Source organism: Saccostrea echinata, unplaced genomic scaffold, assembly GCF_033153115.1.
Source record: "Saccostrea echinata isolate AGI-Se365-2 ecotype Australia unplaced genomic scaffold, CSIRO_AGI_Sech_v1 ptg000001l, whole genome shotgun sequence".
Classification (NCBI taxonomy): domain Eukaryota; kingdom Metazoa; phylum Mollusca; class Bivalvia; order Ostreida; family Ostreidae; genus Saccostrea; species Saccostrea echinata.
Genome location: NW_026889750.1, coordinates 6,117,286 through 6,141,475, shown reverse-complemented (window position 1 = coordinate 6,141,475; position 24,190 = coordinate 6,117,286). Strand labels below are relative to the sequence as shown.

The 24,190-nt window shown below is 33.0% G+C and overlaps 1 protein-coding gene across 1 annotated transcript in view; it reads right to left on the bottom strand.

Moving 5' to 3' along the window:
• The window catches only part of LOC133184268 (multidrug resistance-associated protein 1-like), a 47,862-nt gene extending 28,130 nt beyond the window's left edge, over positions 1–19,732 (bottom strand). Inside the window, exon 1 of the mRNA XM_061319247.1 lies at positions 19,553–19,732. Within this exon, the coding sequence (XP_061175231.1) occupies positions 19,553–19,585 (33 nt within the window). The 5' untranslated portion in view covers positions 19,586–19,732. The remainder of the gene's footprint in view (positions 1–19,552) is intronic.
• Positions 19,733–24,190: the final 4,458 nt, after the last annotated feature.

The following is a 24,190-nucleotide window of genomic DNA, read 5'->3' as shown; positions in this document are numbered from 1 at the left end:
CATGTTCAAATTTAAAAATCAAATTAAAGCCTTATAAATTTGCCTATGGATATTCTTGGAATTTTTTTTCCTTTCTTTTTTTTTTTCAAAAAGTGATTTAATATCAATTCTTTGATACAAAATAAATATATGTTATCTCCTTCCCTGAATAATGTAATCCTTACATAACATTAGATCTGTAGTCATTTCCAGACCAGTTTATGTGGGATTAATGATTTATGAGTTTACTTGCAGGGAAGATTTATATATATTTATTCACTCATGGTTTTTTTTTACAGAAAATTTCAAGGTAAAGACCGAACTAGCTAGCTAATATATTTTCATTCTTCAGGTCTGCATGTTTAGCATTTTTTAAAGTTAGGATGCCAGTATAATATAAAGAGTGTGTGTTGGGGGGGGGGGGGTTGGAGTAGGTACATTGACTAAATTAAATACCGTACATCCGTATAAGTGGAATTTTTAACGAGACGTAAATTTAGCGATTTTTCCATAAAAATAGGTAGTTAATTTTAGCGAGAAATAATTTTAGCAATTTGTGATGTCTAGAATGGTAACGATTAAGCCTTCAGTGTTGAAATGATCGAATAGTTATAGTGTTGTTCAATTTTAGCGACCTCAACATCCTCGCTAAAATTGCCAAAATTGAATCCCCACTAAAATTTCTGCTTATTGATTTTTTTTTTTTAAATAATTTAATTCATTGATACAAAATAATTATATGTTATCTCCTGACCTAAATAATGTTATCCTTACATTAGATCTGTAGTCATTTCCAGACCAGTTCATGTGGGATTGATGATTTATGAGTTTACTTGCAGGGAAAAATTTAAAGTAATTAAAATTTATATATTTATTAACTCATGGCTATTTTTACAGAAAATTTCAAGCTAAAAATCTATACTTTCATTCCTCAGGCCTGCTCAGCACTTTTCAAAGTTAAGATGCCAATATAAAGAGTGTGTTTTGGGGAGGGAGGTTTAAAAGAAGATGGGGACCCTGCATACCATGGCCATGGAGGTATTTCTAATATATTGCCTGATTCACATTTACAATTAAACTTTATCGAAAAATATTCTAAATACTTAGAGGATAAATTATCAGAATCCATTACTGAAACATATTTATTTTATTTTTTACCTTGTTATCTGAACTCAGAATACATTAGCCTAATTCACTGAACCATGTAGTATTTTAATTGACATTAATCGAACCATAACTTGAATCTGTAGACTTTGCATTATTCAGTATTTTTTTTTTTTTGCAAAAATATAGTATTATACTACAGATGCAGTTGACATGATACATTTTTCTTTCATTTAACATTATCAAAATTTACAATGTACGTTATTTAAACAATATGAATTATATCAAATAATAACTCTTTAAAAATTCTGGAAGAGCTCGATCATTTAAATAAAATATTCTCCTTGGTCATCATTTCCTCTTACATATTTAATGACCTTAAACCATGTACTTGGAAATTTTGAACTCACTCTCTCTCTGGTGGAAAATAAATTTAAACCAACATGTCCTAAAATTTCAACCTAATGTTCCAATGTACTAGATCTTTTATTGAAATATGATACCTATTTCATCATTTCTAGGAATACACCATGTTGGCTTTGTTACCCAGTACATATCATTTATAAAGCATCAACCCTTTATGTGTCAGATTAACCATAAATCTTTGAAGGTTTTATAAGCGTTGAATAAAAGTATTTAAATTTTCTGCTTCCTTGCAAAACATGAAAATGTAACCATTATCAGGTTATTTTGTGTAAAATTTAGAACATGTATAATTTAAAAGCACCCCGAATACTACTGTTATACATGAACTAAATATACCAATATTGATTTTGTTAAGTGTCAATTATACTATGTAAATATAGCAGCCATGCACAGTCCAGTCCATTACGAAATATCGTAATATTACGAATTTTCGTAATATTACGAAAAATCGTAATATTACGAAAAACCATAATATAAGAACTGTATTACGAGATTTGATAATATAGCTGAATTACGAATTTTCGTAATATAACTGAAAGAAGGGAACTACATTACGAATTATCGTAATATAAAACAAAAACGCCTCAGAAACAAAGATGCACCATGGGTGGCTGCCAGTGACGTCAGCAATGTATCTGGTTCCATTCGCTCTGATAACGTTCGGTCAGTTTGGTCAGATTATATTGCGAAGCAACATGGCATCACCGGAAGAAAGTAGTATGGATGAAGGGTAAGTCGATATTTTGTATCATACATCATTTAAAAGAATTTTCCTAGCATTCTTTATAATTTTTTATAAAGGTTTGATATGTTGTTAAACTATTCTGACCAATAGATCCTTCCCGTCCGTCCTCGTTTTCTTCCGACCGTCGGTGTAAAAATCGCACCCCCTGTCCGACGACATAAGAAATCGAGGGAAGTAACTCGAACGACGTTATTACATCTCTTATTTGAGCAATATATGCGAATAAGACATGCCTATACATTTATTTGGAAAGTCTACATAAGAATAAAACTAATTTCTTAACAAGATCGATTGAAGATCACCCTCGCTTTGTTTGAGCATGATAAACGGTCTCAAACTTGTAGAATAAAAAAAGCTTTGCAAATTAGTATAATGCATTTTATCGTATTTATCGTATTTACCCAACTAAAGAAGTAAATACATGTAATACACATGTATGTTTAATTTTTGTTTGCAGAGATATATCAATTATTTTGTTCATACCTGGTATAGATAATTGAATAGCCAAAGTTAGAATAATTATATTATGTGTAAAATTTTTTATTATTATTTTTTTTTTATATTTTCTAATACATGTAATGTCATTTAATCTATGGATTTTTTATGTATACATATTTTAAAAAGAAAACAAAAGGCATAAAATTGAGTATTTGAACAATTAACGAAGATCTACAATTCGTTATCAATTTAATGTATCGGGAACAAATAAAACAAAAAAATAATACAACTAATGCAAAAAAAAAAAAAAGAAATGTTTACTGTTCCCAAACAGTTGAGAAAAGAATATTCAAATATTTTTTTCTACGTTTAATTTATTTACACGCTTTAGAAAAATTAAAAAAAAATATATATATATTTTTTGATATAAGAAATAGAAATTGATTTCCTGAATTTCAATTCGATCCAAGGCGTAATTGTTTCTACTTCGTTCTTTTGTACAACAGGACGCTTTTCATCACGAAACATCGTAATATTACAAAAAATCGTAAGATTACGAAAACCCATAATATTACAAGATATCGTAATATAAGAAATGTATTATGGGATCTCATAGTATAATTGAATTACGATTTTTCATAATATAGAAGATAGGAGAAGGGAACTACAAGTAGATGACTTTCTTTCATATTTTATAACGTATGACAAATCAAAACACTGAAATATTAATTTGTGTGAATTACCTTTAATGTTGGTGCATTTTCCCCCATATTAGTTGTGTTCATTTATTATTTCCATAACTTAAATAAAATATTATTCTTTAAGGTTTATGAAATATGCATTGATGAACATAAATGATGAATAGACATCGGGGAAAAACTGTACACTGTATATCTACCGCATCGATCTCCATAATACCATAGCAACTTTTAAATTTGAAAACTTAATACAATGTACATTTTTCATGTACAAAGAATAGAATAGAATGTACAAAGATACACGGAAGGGTTTCAGACTGCTTTGGTGTTTGGGAACTGAAATACATTTTTCAAAAATCTAAAATATGTAGAAATAATGTCATTATTAATTGGGAAGCGGATGGAATCCATTTTATGAATCACCAATATAATGGAAGAGAAAAAAAAAGGGGGGGGTTAATTTTTAAAACGTGTGATGAAGGGCTGGATTCATCACAATTAAATAAAAATTCACTTAATTTTACATGATTATGAGAAATCATGCTTTAAAAAAGAGTTCGTATGTGTTATAATAACCGAGAAACAGCAAGTTGATATAGCATAATTTAGGTGGTTTGAAAGTGCAGGAAAACGTATAATCTTCCTTAATCTGTGTCCGCTGTAAATGTTAACAACGTACAAACAAATATAAATACCGGGGGTAAATAAAGAACAATTACAGAGTGCATATTTCAAATTGTATTTATATCCAGATGTCGATAACGAGAAAATTTACTTTCTTCTCAGCTGGACCTTCAGTTGAAATGAGTTTTCACAGTATGTGTCCCGATCTTCTTTCGATTGATCCCTTGTTTAACACATGTAATACCTTATCGATTTCCTGTGATATAAAGTGCCCAAGTGCCAGTCTTTTGTCCCGCAGAGGTGCCATTTTGCATTTATGTACATGTGGTGTACATAAAACTAGACATTTATTACATGATAACAAGTTGAATTTAGAGACTGTACATGTAAATTTCGTTTTTCCCCAGATACAGTGTACTAGAATTTTTCCTTGCATTTGGATAGTTTAATTTGCATAGAATGAAGCAGAGTGTCGATGGACAAAAAACAACGAACCACAAATTTCTTGAAAAATAAACATGACAAAATGCATGAATAACTTGCGATTCAAAGAGGAAAACGTGTTTCCAGTTTACAATTAGTTTAAGTCATTCCCTTTCTTAGATAAAATATAATGTACAGCGTCGAAATTAAAAAAAAATTGTTGAACATTGTATCCCAAACTATAGTACATTCTAGACAGAAACTAGTAAATTGGCAATTATAAACATCATATTTACACGGTGTCTATTACATATGAACGATATGTAGAAAACAGCCAGTTCTCAATAAGTCATTTTTGTTAGGGAAGTGCCAATCAAATCAACGTCCTGTATAGTAAGACAGTCCATATGCAAAACCCTATCAAATTTTTTGTAAGACAGATCAAAAGTTATACAGGTCATTATATCTTTGAAAAAGGCGGATCAAGGTTTCTTTTGACCCCCTTATGCTTAACCCTTGGTCCTTTGACTCAGCATTAGTCGAAAAAATTAATCTTTTGACGATGACCCGGGATCACATAACTGTCTTAGGCTTAAAGTCCTATATGACATGTTTTTGATAAGTTCAGATACCAAAGCTTAAAAATATCTTTCTTTCTGTTTTATTACTTTAATATAAAATGATTGGACGCTCCTGTAAACTTCACTATTTGAATCAATCCGTTTCAATATATCAAAAATTTTAAACAACTGATTGCGATTTATTTACCGACTCCACATTTAGATAAAGAATTGTTATAATTACAATTTTAAATTTGAACGTAAATAACATACATCATATATTTCAACACTCAATTTCTTATTATTATTTAATACATATGCAACAGCAGTTTTTTTGATGCAGAGTGAAAAAAAAATATTTAGACTGCTTGAGTTCTAAATCATTTCGACGTAGAATACAGTATTTGGCTTATGGCTGCTTAATGATCCCGGGCCAGATTATCAGCATTGAATTTTCCAATCTTAATATATGTCAAGCATATAGACGACTGTCAAGTTCCTCCATAGGGACATACTGTTCTAAAATGTGCATAACAGACTCAAAGTTATTCCTAGAAACAGTTAGCATGTAATCACATTCAATGTCAACACCTCCACCAGGCCGATCTCGAGCATTGATATTGCGCTGGTATCTCTGCTGAACCGGCGGGTTCCTGCTGTGACCAATCACTCCGGTGTATTTACACTGGATTCTTTCTGTGAGGTTTCGCTCCAAAACGAAGAAAAACGCCTTGCTTAGATTTGCTGGAACTCGGCCCACTTGCCGGCCTATAATTTTACATATAAATTGAAAAATCAGTCTTTGCAAAATGCATTTTTTTTTATCATTCATTCTCTACTAGATAAGTATATTCTAATTTGAAAAAACTTGGGACAAATCAGAGAAAGTAACTGTATGAATATATTTTAAAAATTATTTTTTACACACAGTACGCAATTATGATAAGTACTTATTTATATTCCGTTATTCCATATCACTTCAATTCATTCAAATATCAACATATTTCTATTGTATGAAATATATATCGCATGAAAATATAGGCTGAATGTTTTCATTAGAAAACTAAGATGCGTTCCATAATGTATAAACGGAAAAAATGACAGGGTTCACATATTTATCGGGTAGAAAAGAGGGATAAGAGTAGCAAGTTTCAAAAATTACTTAACAACAGCAAATCAATTTTAACATTTTTTTTTCAAATAAAAATATATATATATCCGATTCGTAATTCAATTGGTTTTTATTTTCTCAAAATTTCGCAACCATTATATAACACGTTTATATACAGAAGTGTGTATAGAAGGTTTTAATATCATTCATAACTAAGTGGTCTCTTCATGTTCATAATTTCTCTGACCCTTGCGTCGAATAACGGGAGAACAGCAGGATTAACAAACTTGTTAATATCCTTATCAAGTTATCAGATTCTCTGCCTTCACGCCACTCTTCTAACCTATTTATTACATGTATTTGATTATGTTAATGAGCGCCAATAGATCTTCAGGGAAGAGAACAGGGAAGGAAAATTCATCTCCATAAATGTGTAAATTTATTTCGTATATACAAACAGAATGCCGTTAAATTTGCAAAATATAGGTCATTATACAGTGTATTTTGGAAAGGAGGTCTTGTTCTACGAATGATTTATGAATCGTTTTATATTTAAAATGATTTATAGCCTTTTTAAAATAAGAAAAAATGGATAAACATAAGATAGGATTGCACCAAAACCCCATTCTTATAAGTACGTACTACTTTTTTTTTTTACTGACAAATTTCAAACATGTCAAATATTATATCATTCAACTTTGATTACAAATTAACACAAACATGTAACATCCCCCCTCCCCCTTTCATCAATTCGTGGCCAAACGACAAAACTACATGCACACCGTCTTTGAATAAATATAATTCTGCACTTAATGCAGTACGAAAAAGAACGTTTGGTGTCAAAACCCCAATTTTCAATGCATATATTATGTTTACCTTTGCAAAAAGGGGGGTGAGTCTCCCTAACCAACCACCCCCCCCCCCCCACATCCGTTCCGACGCCTATGCAGTATTATAAACACTTTCTTGTGTAAAGTTTTTGTTTTCAGTAAATATGAGTATAATTATTATCGACCGGAAAAGTACTGTTTGTTTTACTAGTAATTCGGATGTGCAAGGCAAATTGAGAATTAAAAATTGTCTTTATTTAAGAGTTAACCTATTAGCAAATTAATAAAATGAAATGCCCGAGAAGTATATTCCAATATTTTTCACTTCAATATGTTTTCATAAAATTACAAAAAAAAAAAATATGTATATATTGAAACATTCTTTCTTCCTGAAGACAGATGACAACTGAAGAAAACTTATTATGAAACAAAGAGTTCAATAAACTTTATAAATAATAAATTACACAAAGACATTATTTAAATCAATTAAAAAAAAATAAATAAATAAACGACTGATCTCAACATTTTCAAAATAGCAAGTCAATTCTAGTTGTAAGTTGTTTAATTTTTCAACAAGGGGCAAATACATATTTATACAAATTTTTGATCTGCAGATAAATTAATAAAAATATAAGGTGCTCTGTTGTTACCTTATGCATAATAATAGTGCGACTTTTTTTTACGCATAAAAACATTTTAAAATTTGAGAACAAGAGCGGTTTAATTTATTTTCAAGGGTGTAGTGTAAAATCAAGATTCGGAGAAGACATCACCAACAATAACACCCTCTTAACACAAAACAATATCTGAAGACGCCGTATAATTTTTCATACTAATTTAATTACTATGTTTTTTGGGGTTTAATAGCTCAACGTTTTGTAGTCTAGAACTCAGACTAAAACTGTTAAAATATTAAAAAAAAAATTGTTAGAAAAAAAAATAGGTCTGGCCGCCAATGTATGACAAATACATTCATTCATATGCTTACCAGCTATCTGCCTAACAGTTTGCCTGGGACGCGACGGAGTTCCATCTCTTGTTATGTCATCATGGTACTGTGGGGGAATCTCTTCGAGTGCAGGCATAGAAACTTTAACAGCATATGGGTCGCGTGGATTGATCAGTTCTCGTTCCACTTTCATATTTATTTCAGCATGTGGTCGTATATGAAAGTAATGGTATCCTTTGATACTCCATTTAATTCGAATTAAATTTGGCATGAGGAACGGTTAAAACTTGTATGCCTTAAATAGTTGTTAGCATTTAAAAAAAATGAATGCCTACTGTCCACTACGGAGGCTGGCGCGTAAATTATGCAGAAAGTAATCAGCTGATCTATTTATGATAATTGCAAAACAATCCTGACCCCATTCACTTCAAGCAGAGTTCAACTGACAGAATTTGTGTTATAAAATGGAATAATGAACATATGCACCACATACATATATTTCCAATTTAGTAAAAAATGAACGTTTTGTATGTTTTTATTATTTCATGTGTAGAAAAATAATATAAAATAAAATTCTAATATTGATGTAAAAAAAAAAAAAGAAGTCGAGATTGAAGTGTTTAACTCATAGGCAAAATGTATATACAAAGTAATTGAGTGGGGACTGATTTAAGAAAGTTAATTATTAAGGGAATGTATTTTTTACAGAACAAATCTCGATCTTCACGTATCGAAACTTCAGAAATCGTGTCGAGTATGTGGGAGTACAGACTTGCAGCATGCTTCTCGTAAAAAAGCCGAATTTTTACAGGAATTTCAAGAAATGTTTGGTATTGATGTATCAATGGATGATGTAAATATACACCCAGAGGGTTTATGTCGTGCACATGAAAAACTCCTCCTGAAATGCAGAGACCATAGGCTTTCCGGAAAGACATTTACCACCAGCGTAATGCCCATAGTTTTCAAAAAACATGATGAAAAATGCAGCATTTGCAGCGTTCCAAAAGCGAAAGGGAGAAAAAGAAAGAAGCCAACAAGAACAAAGCAACAAATTTTCAAAGAAATCATTCCTGACACTGGGGCTGAGGCACATTCAGAAGACGTCGTCAGAAATACAAATGATGACCTTCGTAACTCAGAACAAAATCAGGTATCCTTCTCAGTGGAAGATGAAACCCTTACATGCTCAGACACTCCATTTCAGTCGAGCAGCAAATCTTGTCTAAAGACCCTGCTTGAAAACTTTACGACCCTTTCCTCACAAGAAAAAAGGACATTTTTTTCTACTGTATTGAAATCATTAACGTCGGAAGAGATTTCAAATTTAGCATTTGATCTGGGAAATAGAGAAGAGAAAAACATAAGGGAAGACATCGAAGGAGTGTCCAAAGAATACCTGAGTCATTCTGAGCTACTAAATTTCGAGAGTAACTCTTGGATAACACAAAGAAACAATACATTGGTTAGCTTTATCAGCGGATTGACTGCCTTTAATATTGAAACTTCGACAGAACAAGACAAAATTACTCTTTGCAGGGCAATAGAACAGATTTACTCACTCCGTTTTCAAAAACTGGTCGCTCCTATGTCTTTCCTACTGTCATTAAATATCTACACTAAAACAAGCAGTAGACAGGTTGTTGATATGCTGAGCAAATCATCACCGAGTGGTTCTTATTCCACATTATCAAGCTGGATAGCCAAGTCTGGATCGTCAATTCCTAAATGCCCGTCTGGATCCGTAATTGCTGGTTTTGACAACGAACAAGTTATCGGTTACAAAAGGGGTATTGGTCCACACCAAAAATCTCGATCATCAATTATCACAACTCAAGTATTTGTTCCCTTGTCAACTCCAGAAAACACAGAGACAACTGACAGAATGCAAATGCGGGAAGATTTGAAACCTCCCAACTGCTTTTCCAGCCAGTATTTCGATTTCAGAATACGGCATGCAGAACAACATCAAATGAATAGTGTCAGAGAAGAAATCCTTAATGAAAAGCAAAATTTTGAAAGAGAAATAACCAAAATCCGAGACCAAGCATCACCTGATTACGAAAAACTAGAACAAATTCACTATCAACAACTTCACCATTTCATACAAAATGCACTAGACACAGTTATTTCAGAACAGTTTTCCGATTCAAGCCCATTCACTGACAACATAGATGAAACAATCCATACAGAGGAAAGAAAGAAGGATGTTTTAATCTGTACTTCATGTGGAACTGAGAATGCAAGAAGAAAACTAATCTGCACAGGCTGTCAAAAACGAGATGGTTTGAAAGAAGCACGGGGAAGAAAAGAAAAACAGCCGTCGGGAAATAAGCAAAGAAATGTTAAAGCTGTGCACATTAATGTAGAACAAGGTCCAAAGGAAAACACATACGAGTCAAGTCAGCGATATTCATATGTGCCAACTAATCACACGTCTGCAGCTGATGTTACTGTAGGGATGCCGACCTTTGTCAACCCCAACAGCAACGAAACAGTAGCGTTGGTTCTTCGGCACATTGGTATCCACGGAGGAATTAAAAGATACAGCGGAGAGGAAAGACAGTGGATGTTTGTGTGTTGTGATGGTAGACCTCACAGCCTTTATCAACGCCTGTTAGAGGACGCCGTGATCTGTGACCTGTGCAAAGCATCCTTTATGACCTTGTCTGCCTACAGAGAACACCACAGAAATCTCCATAAAGATTCCTCACCATCATGTTCAAGGGAGTTTGATTGGCTATATATGAGAATAGGCGCGGGGCATTACGAAATGAATGCAGTCAAAGCATTTTTTGAACTCAACTGGATTCCATTTTTAGAGAAGATGTGCGAGTTGATGGGATTTGTTTCAGAAAATGCAAAACAATTTGCAAAATCTTGCAAAGATCATCACGTCGCTTGGCAACTTCTGCTGACATTCCACACAACTGCATTACAAGAAATGGTCGTCCCATATGTTAGATACGCAAAAGGCAATAGTCAGCCAATATCTGTAGAATCCTTTATTACATTCTACAAAGAAAAAATGGCAGAAAACCCGAATTGCGCTTATCTTAATATGCAAGTATTTAGATTCTCTCAAGCAATAATTAACTTCAGAATGGGAATCAGAAGAAACAATGCTGAACTTGTCCGAAGTGCCAAATTTCACATCAAAGAATTGTTTTATGGCCGTTTCCATCCTCATTATCAAAAGATTGAATTATTCGACGCAATTCAATATCAGTTCATGCCCAAAGAAGTCAGAGAAGTGTGGGATAAGAATGCCTCATTTACTGTTAGCGGAGACAAATCAAAGGGCCAGGATCTCGACTTCATTTTAGAAGAAAAGAACAGAGCAATAAAACAGTATTTACCAAGTGGCACAGTACCCTCAGATGAAACATGGAAGTCAATATGCTGCAATCTTAAATTTTTTGAAACCCTCCAAGAAAAAACAAACCAGCTATTAGGAATGAAAAAGCCCACTGAATATGGATCAAAAACTATAGATGTAGACAGTGCAGTGCGCGTATTTAGACCAACTATTAGAAAGTACCTTGCCGCATCACCAGCATCATTCGTAGGACTTAATGGATCAAAACTGCATCCGGGGCTTCTAGAGTTCTTGAAAATATCAACACAGAAGAGAATGGCGAAAATTAATATAGACGTTCTTGGACAGCCATGCAATGTATCTTCAGAACCAGTGTTTGTCACGGAAAATGAAGAACACAGTTATCAACATAAACTTACAAAAGCCGAACTTTCTGGAAAGATAAAAACTTTCATCAATTACTTGACATCTGATGAACTTCTTCGTGGGCACTACGCAGAAATCCTGAAAAGCTTAGAGGACCAAAATGCAAATAAAGCAACATACGCAACGCTTTACTTTGAGTTGAAAGATCTAACGTCTTCACTCATAGATGAGGAACAAGAATCAGACGAATAGTGGCTGAAGAATGATGTATAATTTTGGACACTGAAATTTACAGATTTAAGGGGGGAGGGATTACAATGGTGGACAATTATTTAATAGGAAATGTAAAGCTCACTTTGACTGAAGTATAAAATAACACTTGAAGGAATCTGAGCCTGATCGATTAACAGAATTTTAAAGATGACTTGTAATATGCAACTCCAATCCAGTCCATTTTTTTTTTATCTGAAAGAATATTCACCGAAATGGTAAATATTTTTTTTTCTTTTTCACCTGGAAAAAGTTGTTCAGAAATAATAGTCATACTTAAAAAAATATTTAATCCAACATGATAAATAATTTAAACAAATTAAAGTAAAAAAAAATATAAGCTGGACTTTGATAAATAGGTATTTCTCTGATTTGCATCAATACCATATATATATTTCTAATTTCCACAGTTTTTTTTTTTAAATTGTTTTACCATGATCATGATGTTAACTTGTTTATGTACTTATTTAATCCTGATAATATCCGTAATGAAGAAAATTAAATGGTTGATATTCAGCCATAAACATATACATGTATGACATTGATGTATATTTTTTCAGAAAAAATACAAATATTGTAAAGAAGCATCAATATCAGTAAAAGTGTCCTGACTTCAATAATTTAAAAATGGAAGTATATCATTAACAATAAATGGTTTTTTTTTTTTTGTAGATCAACCAGTCAATTAAAAAATAATAGTGTTTGCCAGTCCAAATCTTACAAAACGGAAGAAGAGGAAGTTAAAGCAGTAATCTCAAATGAAAGGCGCATAAAATCAGCAGCGATAATGCAGATTTTTAAGCAAATGAAGAGACTGACTTCCCTCTCAAGACTTCAGATGTCCTTCCTATTTGTTTATAAGGATGAGGGTCAGCAGAGACAATTAGTAAAATTCGCAGGATCTGGTGAATTTTTAACAAAATTTGAAAGAGCAGAACCTCTTCTGTCAGGAAAGGAACTAAAGAGATCAAAGAACGTCGATGAAAAATACTTTCCAAAACTTAAAGAGCCAAAGGAAGTCCATATGGCCACGCCTTCTAAAATGCCATGTGGGCCCGGCGTGTCTAAAACAATTGCGGAGGAACAGAGGGAAATGCTGTCTACCCCCGCAATTCAGACATTGTCGACTGACGATTCCATTGTCATTGGTAGGTAAAACTTCAAGCACATACATTAGATATATATACAGTAGTAAATTTTATATTCTACCATCAGTTGCATGTTGTTTTTTTGTGGTTTAAGACTAAGCCCCAAAGGCCATCTCGGGATCATGCTACGATAGTTCAATTTTGCTCCTGAGAATTTCAATCCCTGTTATCAAAACGTACCCCAAATTTCGTTACTGAATAAACATATGAAAATGTTAAATGGCATGAAATTGAATTAAGGAATAATACATTAAAGATTTAGATATCAGTTCTTTTACTTACTAGTAATCTTTAAAAGAAATGCGTTAAATTAAAAAAAAACTATCTGATTTCTTCTTTACTGTAGATGTGTCCACCCCTAAACGAACACGAAGAGGGCGCGTAAAGAAAACAGTCGAAGCAGGACGTAAACACGGTAAAGGTAATAACTAACTTAAAGATAAAAATATACATCCTAAATATGGTAATAATAATATAGAAAATCACAGAAGGGCCGTTAGGTAAGACTGTATCAATGTCTCGTCTTTTTTTTCTTAGACAAGAAAAAAACACGAAAAAGACGGAGGAAAGCCAGTTCCAGCGAAACATCAAGCGAAGGAGCTGCGAGTGACGAATTAGTTTTTGTGAGTTTCCCTTGTCACATATATATATATATATATATATATATATTAAAAATAAAAATCCAAAAAATCACAAAATATTTTCTGCAAGCGCTTTCGCCATGTTAGGCTCTTCAGGCAGTTATACAAATGTCATAAATGTTATACATTTGTATAACTGCCTGAAGAGCCTAACATGGCGAAAGCGCTTGCAGAAAATATTTTGTGATTTTTTGGATTTTTATTTTTAATACACCCAGGAAAACTGTACCGGTTCTTCATTTTGTTTTTGAAATTATATATATATATATATATATATATATATATATATATATATATATATATATATATATATATAGTTGACTCATATGAAGGAAGATGACAAGCAATTGATTTCAATACCATACAGAATCCTGAATTTATCGTTTAATAGCAAAATATCTCTTTTTACATTACACCTGGTAGCTACATGTGCAATGTAAATTGTTATTCGTTTACCTAGTAATTTGATTACAGTTTTTTTTTTTTCTGAAGGAAAAGTTGCGTGAAAGTGAAGACAATGATGAAGAGGAAGACCCTGAATCACCGACAACAACGGTGAATACTAATTTATTTAAATCTTGTAAATGAAAAGATTTTTTTCCAAACATTTACCTGTATAATTTATGCTCTCAGAGCTAGAATAACTGGAATAGTATATAATTGAAGTATATCATTGAGGGAGTCAGCAAGATTCCAGTTCCCCAAGAGCAAGTTTATTTCCCGAGGCGCAGCCGATTTCATATGATTAAAAGAATATGTTAGGTGTTCCTAATAGGTGTATCAGTTCATCAAACTGTCACACCTTTTTGCAGGGAATCAGTCCATTTACGGTGATTTTCAGGGAATCAGCAAAATATATCGATTTACTCTTATATAGTGAAAAAAACAGTAGAGGTATAATAATATATTTTAAGTACTTTTAAACTATCTATGAATAATTCAAATTATTATGCAAGGAAAAATTATGATCAATGCTACTATTTTTTTTTGCATGTGATAAATTAGGCAGTCAAAGAGACGGAAAAAAAGAAGCCAAAAGAGGACAAGACACGGCAAAGAAGTAAAGGTACGATGGCCAATGATTCTTTTGATTACCATTAAATCAAAACATTTTACTCTAATTCCTTGAAATAGTTTTTCACAGCACATTTATAATTACAGGTAATGAAAAACAAATTGCGCCATGCAAAGAGGGAGAAAATCTGTCGCAAGTCGAGGACAGGGCATTACAGCCCAATATACAGGAGGGAGAGAACGCGGAAGAGGAACAAGATAGTTCCGAAGGTCAGTTTGAGGTACTGGCCAGCCTATTATTAGAACCGGGATGGCAGGCCCCGGAAAATGTGAACTTAGAAGAGATGCTGCAAACTGATACCGATGTGGGGACGATGGAGGAGAGACTGGAGGAAAGACCTGACATGACAATCGATAATGTACAGCAGCAACAAACCGAAGAAGCGGAATCGGGTAAGATGAAAAGCTATAAAAAGAGCAGTTGCATTGCTTTTATTAGGAAAAGAGTTTTGTCAAAAGTGATCTTGCATAGGTAAAATAATTGTTATTTATAAACTGAAACTAAATAAAAGAAAGCAGTCCAGATTTATATAATCTGTGATTCTCTTCCATGACATTAACGAGTCTGGTGCAAACAAAAAAGAAAGGTTTTTTTCCCATTTTACTCTGTTTGATTTCTGAAGTGTTTTTTATCATCTACCTATATCAGAAAACCATGACACACTCATGCAAGATCACACACAATCACGCAGAACAGTTCTACAGATCATAATCGTTTTTGTGCCGTTATACATGTAACCCGCTTATAAGCTGGCGTATGTGCATATCTTGAATAAAATTATTTAGCAAGAGTATTAATGAGAGTTTGATGTATTATCATATAGGAATAAAATTTGTAACTCTTCATGACTTTTCGTGAAAATTTTTACAGAGAAACACACTACAAGTACACCAATACACTAATCCACATCTAATTTTATGACGGAATTCGCGTACCTAAACGAACCTAAATGTACGAGGGCTGTTCGGAAATAAGTGAGACATTTACTTTTACTCCATAAAAGACAGAGATAAATTCATGAAAATTCATCAACATTTTATAAAGAACGAATAAAACAGTTATGCAAAATTTCTAATTTCCAGGATAATCAGATAAGTTCCGGTGAAATTATAAACATGCATATGTCAATCGACAATGATCTCCATATTTCTGAACAAAATTCTAACAAACTTGCACAACATGAAGTAAAAATAAAATTGAAAAATTATATTTATAAATTGAATTATTTTCGCTTTTATTTTGGGTCCACGGGGAGTTTGAACGTTGGTGTTACATATTTTCAATATCTGATTTCGTGACTGCGCCGGGTACCCCCTACCATTGGCACAATTATATACCATTGAAAAGAAGAAATGTAATATTATTAAAATATTTCTTGCTTTTATTAATTCTTAGTGTTTGTCAAACCTAAGTGCAAATTTTCATTTGGAACGTTCATTAGAGAGAAAAATATACACAATGTCTCAATAATTTCCGAACAGCCCTCGTACATTTACGTACCATGACCAAAACCCAATGCGTTATTGATAATTTTTAGATATTGAGAATAATATTTATATATTTAATCATTTAATTTTTATATATATATATATTGTATAGAAAATTTATGCTGGGAAATTGGAAGGTACTATGCTGTTGGCTTTGAGGATCGATGGTACCCTGGGTTAGTCCTCGAAATCAAGGACGAAAACACTGCCGCTATGAAATTTCTGCACCCAGCAGGAAAATCTTTCAAGTGGCCGTCAAAGGATGACATAATTGATGTAAACATTAAGACTGTTTTATGTGAAACAGATGTTGCACCAAATCCAACTGGAAGGTTATGGTCAGTAGCAAACCCTCAGGCCATTCAAGATCTGTTTGATCAGGGTGTTGCTGAGTAAATTAAGCATATTATTGTTCGTTTCAAGCAAAACATGTATAAATTTTCCGAATTTCATTTTTAAAGCATATTTTTTTTACACATGTATTATAGAAATATTGCGTTTTTGAAAAAGGTAACATGTGAAATTGATATCCCGCAAAAACTACCGCGTACTGTTGACTCAAATATGACAATTTAACATGAAACTATAGCTAAATTCATCTTTAATCTATTAGCTTTTAAATCGGATTCTTGCAATTTTTTAGTAGATATACATGGATAATATTGGTGTAATTTCAAATCTTGAACATAACTATAATTTTTTTTTTAAATATGTGCTTAATTTCTTTTTTCAATTTGGTTTTTAACTGACATTGACGTTGCCACAAATTATGGTCATTTGAGGTAGACTATATAAGTTTTTTTTGTTTTGTTTTGTTTTGTTTTAAGGGTTAATCAATTTATTGATCAAGTCTCCCTCATTCAGCTTTAACTTTGCTTGTGATATTTACTATTTTTGAAATGTAACTTGTATGTAATTATTTTTGTTGGTGAAGAGGCCAATGTTATCTATTAGTGCCAATGCGTTTTTCTCCGCAATATTGTAATTGTTATTAATTATATATGAATACATGTCTTTTTTTTTGCTGAATATAAAATGTGAAGTTTCAATTTTTGTACATATTAATGTTTGTGTGCATGATTTATATGGATTTTGTTTTCTATACTTTACATACTGTAGTTTGTTCAGAAATATAGGTCTGTAATACATGCTAAAAATGTTAATTGTTATTCTTTTTAATCTATTATTTTCATTGGTTCAAATTGGAGCCATATGCTGAGAAATGTAGCTCATTTAACGTGTAAAAAGAGTGCGTTAAGCATATTAATAACCTCCAAGCAAATTAAAAATTAATGAGGTTTCCTCCTATGAATCTTCTTACTAAATTGATTTTCTAAGGTATCGGAGTTGAATATGAACAAACTAAAGTTAGAAAGAGAAATCCAGGCACAAAGCATCGGGGGGAGCCCCCCCCCTTTTTTTCCAGACATAACTTTACTATAGCAAATGTTAATTGACCCCCCCCCCCATTTTTCGCTGCAGCATACAAATAAGGGTTATGTATATGTAGTACGTATGTGTAAAATAATTTGATATTGAAAGAAGTTGGAAACTATCCCATCCCCCTCAAATTGGATTTTTTTTCAAAATTTCAGACAAGTTGAATTTCTTTTCTCTGTGCTGCACCCCCACCCCCAACTTTCATAAACGATGCTACGTCCCTGTCGCCAACCAAAATTGATATGAGATGAACACTGTATAAAAAGGGGGTATGAATTAGGTAAATTTTATGGAGGTTTTATGGAGGTTCCAATCGAATGACTAAATGTTTATAGAAACATGAGAAATGTTACCGTTTTCGATAATACTGCTATTACGTTTGTACATTCGATTTTTCAACGCACGCGTGTGTGTGGAATGTGGTGAAAGGGGTGGGGGTAAGCGGGTTACAAAATGTATAACTGACATGCATAGTGCCTATGGCGGTAGTAGGAACCCAATTATTTATATTTTTCCTATTTTTTAGATATGTATAAGTAAAAGGTCAGAAGTGTTACCGACAAATCACATATTTAAACATTACGATAAATGTACTCTATACACACAGGCTTGTATTAATTCGGTTATATTTTATATATATTGTTTCGGTAATATTTTTTTTTAACCCATGGTATAATACATGTAAGTGTTATTATTATACTATGGGTTAACACTTTAATACCGAAACAGGTGCCTGTGATTATACATCAAAAAAAACACGATGGTTTAGATGAAGCCGACAAAGACTAAAGCGATGAAAATTTATCCCCCCCCCCCCCCCCCGTTTTTTTATCACCTGAACGTAGCAGTCAAGGTGGTTTTGAGTAATACGTTATTTATAGTTGGTGCACGAGCTAAGCATGGCAGGTGACACGTCTGCTAAACCCCGAGGTTATATTGTAGAACTCTCGTGGGAATGCGAATCAAAAGAGTGTGTGTTTTTATTTTCCAAGTCATGTGTATATAGAGGCCAGATACTATTCGTGATCGCAATCAAATAAACAATATACTTTTCATTAAAACTGACCATGTTCATTTTCCAAGCCATGTGTAGAGGCCAGAACTATTCGTGAGAACGTGACCGCAATCATATTATTTCTTACCTATTTTTAATACATGGCCCTAATGCAGTGAATTTCCGTTTTAAAAAAGGAAAAAGATCTTGCTCATTGAATGCTACATGTAAATTAGCTATAGTTTGTCGACAATGTTGATGCAAGTCATTTAGTTCGTTTTACGTCACCGCTACGTTTTACGTTTTTTAGGTTACAATTAAAAAATAAAACATTTACCTCATTATTTATTTATTCATTTCATTTTATAATTATTATGCTTTATTTTGTTAAACACATCTAATAACTTTTTTTCAACTCTACGAAAAACATTTATTTCATACTCCCCCCCCCCCCCCCATCATTTAACCGTTCTGGCGGCCGGTAATCAGCCTTGATGGAGAGAGAGAGAGAGAGAGAGATCTGATCGAGTTATCAACTAAGTAGGTCAATCATTTGAATAACCTCTCATCACCTCTGAGGTTCACTATGTTACATACATGTGTAAATCCATTCGGATAACCGCACAAAATCGCTCATTAAAGGACCAGGTTGTTAATTTACACAATTATATACAAGTAATTGTAGGAAAACAAACAACACTGCTACACTATACAGTGTATCATGCAACTTCTGTTCACAAACATCGAACACAAGAGAAAGGGAGATAACCGTTATTGATAAATAGAAATCTGTAATATTACGAAAATTCGTAATATTACGATATTTCGTAATGGACTGGACTGATGCACATGTGAGAGTTTTAAAACACCATACCATGTTTGCATGTCAGCAGTTAAACTGAAGTGTTTGATTCACCCCACTTACCCATAAAACTGATCCATTGCAGAAATCCTCCATCCCAGCACCTTTTCATGTGTACACAAGAAAGCACTGGGTATGCAGATGAAACCCAGTACTTAAATAATCACATATTGCACCATACAAACACAGCAAAACGTGTATCCGTTCTGCTACAATTTTACAGTATTACTTCATCGCTAAGAATACGAGACAACTTCCTTTACATATACAATGTTAGAGTTACCTGCCCTTAGCAATGTTCGAACGCGCACCTGTCAGCTAGCACAGGTCTACATCTATGGGTATTGAATTGCATAACACCTACAGGCTTAATCATTAAAATAATGCATTAAGAGAAAGCTATATAGGTAAACGTGGATTTCTGATACATTCTAAATATATTAATTTCCCAGAAAAACAAAACGGCGGTCAAAGTTACTGTGACTACAATGTAGTAAATTATATAATTGGGGGAACATTTCCCCCACTCTTTTACAAACATAGCATTTTACTGTTGAAATGTTAATTGAAAGGCCTGCCCCCCCCCCACCACCCCCCCCACCCCCACCATACCACCACTTTTGATTGCAGTATAGTCAATCCATCCCTTAATAAAGTTAGTGAAAAAAGTTGGAACTTACATGTAGCTACCCCCACCCCCATCCACGAAATAGGATTTTCGACTTTGGATAATGGATGGATAATATTTTTTCTTGTCAAAGATTTTTCAGATAAGTTGTCATACCCCCCTTTTTTATGAGCTTGTTTTGAAAATCAGTCAAATTGTTATTTCCTTTGAGTGCCTCATAGAATTAAGTATAAGTAAAAGCCTAAAACAACACTATATTTCTTCACAATTACACGTTATCATAGTACATACTGTTTCTGATAAGGCTATGCTGTCTAGAGAGAGATGAATATTATATTTGATAATGCTTTAATTGAATTGACAAAGTGATCACGTTGTAAAGTTCTTGTTTGATAACTAAGTCACTTGCAAAACGGGAAACAAGTCGAATGAAAATCGCTTGAAAAATCGCATCGTGTGACCGCACCTTTAGAAATCTTCCTTATCACGAAAGCCCTCGTTATATTTATTTATAATACTCACTATATTCATATATTCAATAATTATTTGACATTTACAATGACATCAAGAGAAAACGCTTAGATTTCCAACATTATTTTTCATTAAGGCTCATAAATGTGTTACATTAAAAAGATATACAATTTAACATGCCCTTGATCCATTTTTCATCGCGGGAAAAAAGTCCGAATTCTGAAAAAAATGAAGATTGAAACATGAAAATAAAATGTGTTTTAAGAGATCTGGCATGGGTTTATTCTTTTTTTTTCAACTGACAAAGCAATCTAATTGCTATATATTTAGACAAAATTTTGCCTTCAGAATAATTACACATTTTAGTGCATAAAGTCCGTCGCTTCTAAAACCTTTGTGACCGTACACTATCAAGTATCAAAATCGTTAAAAAAAAGCCTGGAAAACGTCAGAAATTTCGGACTTATTGTCGCTGTATATAAATATTGTGGATGGCGACAAGATGTAACTACCCTCAACGCACATATTGTCGTCCATCTGTACATATCGTCACCGGCGACAATATGTACCGAAACAAGCCCTTTTTTTCTACTGAAGAATATACGCAAAATGTACATGCAGTTATACATCAGCACATATTGTCGTCGGGTACAATTAATATGTACAGTGAACATCTGCACATTTTGTCGCCAAAATATTAAAATAGTTTTGAAAAAAAAAATTATTGGTGACTTGGAGAGAGAGAGAAGGGAGATGCCCACACAGAGACAGACAGACAGACGAATAGACATAGTTTATGGCAAATATATGTTATAATTAACAAGCAATAATGTGTAATAAAAACCTTTTTGGTTAGAAAATCGTGTCCAGGGACGGCGTACAATAGAATGATTTGCCAAGATACCGGGATTCTGGATTTATCTGATAAGTCAGCATATTCTCTTTTTTCTGGTTTTATGTATTGGAGATTGAATGGTAATTTTTCTGTTAAGAAGTAATAATAATCTTCATGAATTATATTTTTGTCTGATTCTTATGCATGTATTGATATTATTGGGCCAGTTGGAAGGCGACTATATACATGTACATTTATTGACTGTGTTCGAGGGCAACATTGCGTTTTGTCGGACCCAAGAACCAAACTGTTTGCCTGACGGCCTCAGGCAAACAGTTTAGTTCGAGGGGTCGACAAAACGCATTTTGCCCGAGAACTCAGTCAAAAAATGTTTTGTTATACCTTTTATTTATTTATTTATTTATTTATTTATTTATTTATTTCTGTCACTGTCGAGCACCAACGAATGCAAATAAGAAATAGCTAATCCTGCCCAGAGTGTAAGCGGTCCAATTTCTCATCGACAGGTCCAATATCTCACTCTGCGGTCAAACATCGATTTTTTATGATCGCTCAGCAAAACATTGGATTTGTTAGACTTTTGTAGTATAGATTTATATAGGAACCAATTTTAAAGGTACAACAATGCATGTTTGTGCAGCTAGTATAGGCACATTGTCGCAAGAACAATATGTGCAATTTGCACCCACAGGTACTTGTGGACAGGACCCCCCCCCCCCCCGATATTCAACCCCGGGGCTTGTTGGACTTTTTTCACAAATTATATTTATTACACTTATTCATCATGTGTACCATATAGGAAAAATCGTGAAAACCCCAAAATAATCGTTCCAAACAAAAATACCCCACTACTCTCTTATAATGTTAAGTGGGGTATTTTTGTGTGGAACGATTATGCGAAGCGTCGCATTGAAGATAAAGGTGCAGAAAGGAGGGGGGGGGGGGGGTAACACTTAATAATAAAAACAGGGGGAAAATTATACAAAATCTCACGATTTCATGTGTCAAATTGAAAGAAATATTTTATTTTGGTTTGATTTATTATCTAAATTCTTGTCTTAGTACTACAAGTAACGTAAAATAAATTAGGTTTGTGCCATCAACGACATTTAGAAATTTTGTGCGAACTTGAAGACATCTATGATGGTCATTTAATAAGTAAATTAATACAAATGTTTTTTCAGTTTATACCATGAAAATTAAGATCGTCACGATCACTTTAAAAAATTCAGAATTTTAACCGTACAATTAAACCATGTACAGTGATTAATTGTGAAACTTTCCTTGATATTGCAAAAAAAAATCTGAATACGAACAATACTTTGGTTTACAATACCAGCAATCAGAATTACATGTAAAAGTGAATAAATATAGAACATGTGAACATTTGATGGGTAAAATGTGGGTTGCTAGGAATATTTTTTCTCATCCGATGTCAAACTTGTTACAAGAAAAATAAAATGATAATTATACGTTAGACAAAATTTATTATCATCTCTCCCCCTTTTTTCAACCAAATATACAAGTTGTACATATTTGAAATTTTTAACCTTGATGTATTGATATTCAGCTACAGCCTTTTTGTCTTTATGGAATATATACGCCACTGAACAAATTTTACACACTTTTAAATTCTTTACTGTGCCAAGACGTTTTCTCTTCATTTGTTGTGAAAACATGATCTTTTCTTCTTTATATCTTTATTTATATAATACCAGTGGCGGATTTAAGGGGGGGGCGAACTCGGCGCCCCCCCCCCCCCAAAAAAAAATGTCAAAGCGTAAATCATAGTTTCGTTGAGAAAATGTAAAAATTGTCTACTCGGTAGACCTTATTTTTACTCTACAAAATTTCTAAAATCGAGAAGCTTCCGGGGGCTTCGCCCCCTGGGCCCCCACTGGACCCACCGGGGGCCTCAAGGCCGCCCCCAGACCCCTGCCTACTTTTTGCGCCCCCCTAACTTCAATTCCTGGATCTGCGCCTGAATACATATAAAAATTACATGTTTGAGGTCTCATTGTAAGAAATTCTCTACGATTTGATCGTTTATATTGAATTTTGAGACGATTTCTATTGAATAACACCGATAGGTGGCGATAACCAGAACAACTTGAAATTTTCGAAACTGTTTGAATTCAAGCATATTTAATTTAGGAAAGTTCCGAAATAAAATGTAATATTTTTAACAAAATGATATTAGGGGTTAAAAAGGTAGGTAAAGGAGTATTTGATTCAGTTTAGAAATCAAGTACAAGACTTAGTAATTTACGCAAATAATGAACCGAGCGTTTTCTTAAAGCATAGTCATATACATGTAATTGTAGGTAAATATGTGGAATCATGTGAAATTCCATTTACAATTATACAAAAACTTTAATACTGTGATGATATTCATGTATTTCCTATCTAAACGTTTGATTGAGATGAAGAAATGTGCATATAAATAAGACAAAATCCCCATGGGCCACAACGCTCTTATGAGTCAATATTGCCCTGCCATTTTTTGTCTCCTACAGTGGCGTAGCGCCTTTTACGCAACAATGCAAAATACACAGACTTTTCAACAAAAATAATCAAATAAAATTAAAAAAAAAAAAAAAAAGATGTCAAAAGTTCAATGACAGATCAAAATAAAATTGGTTTTAGAATTTTAAAAATTCTAGATTTATTTTATCCCTACGTATAAACGATTATTTTCAGTAATGGATATATGCCTCATACAGTTCTGTATGAAAAAAATATCAGA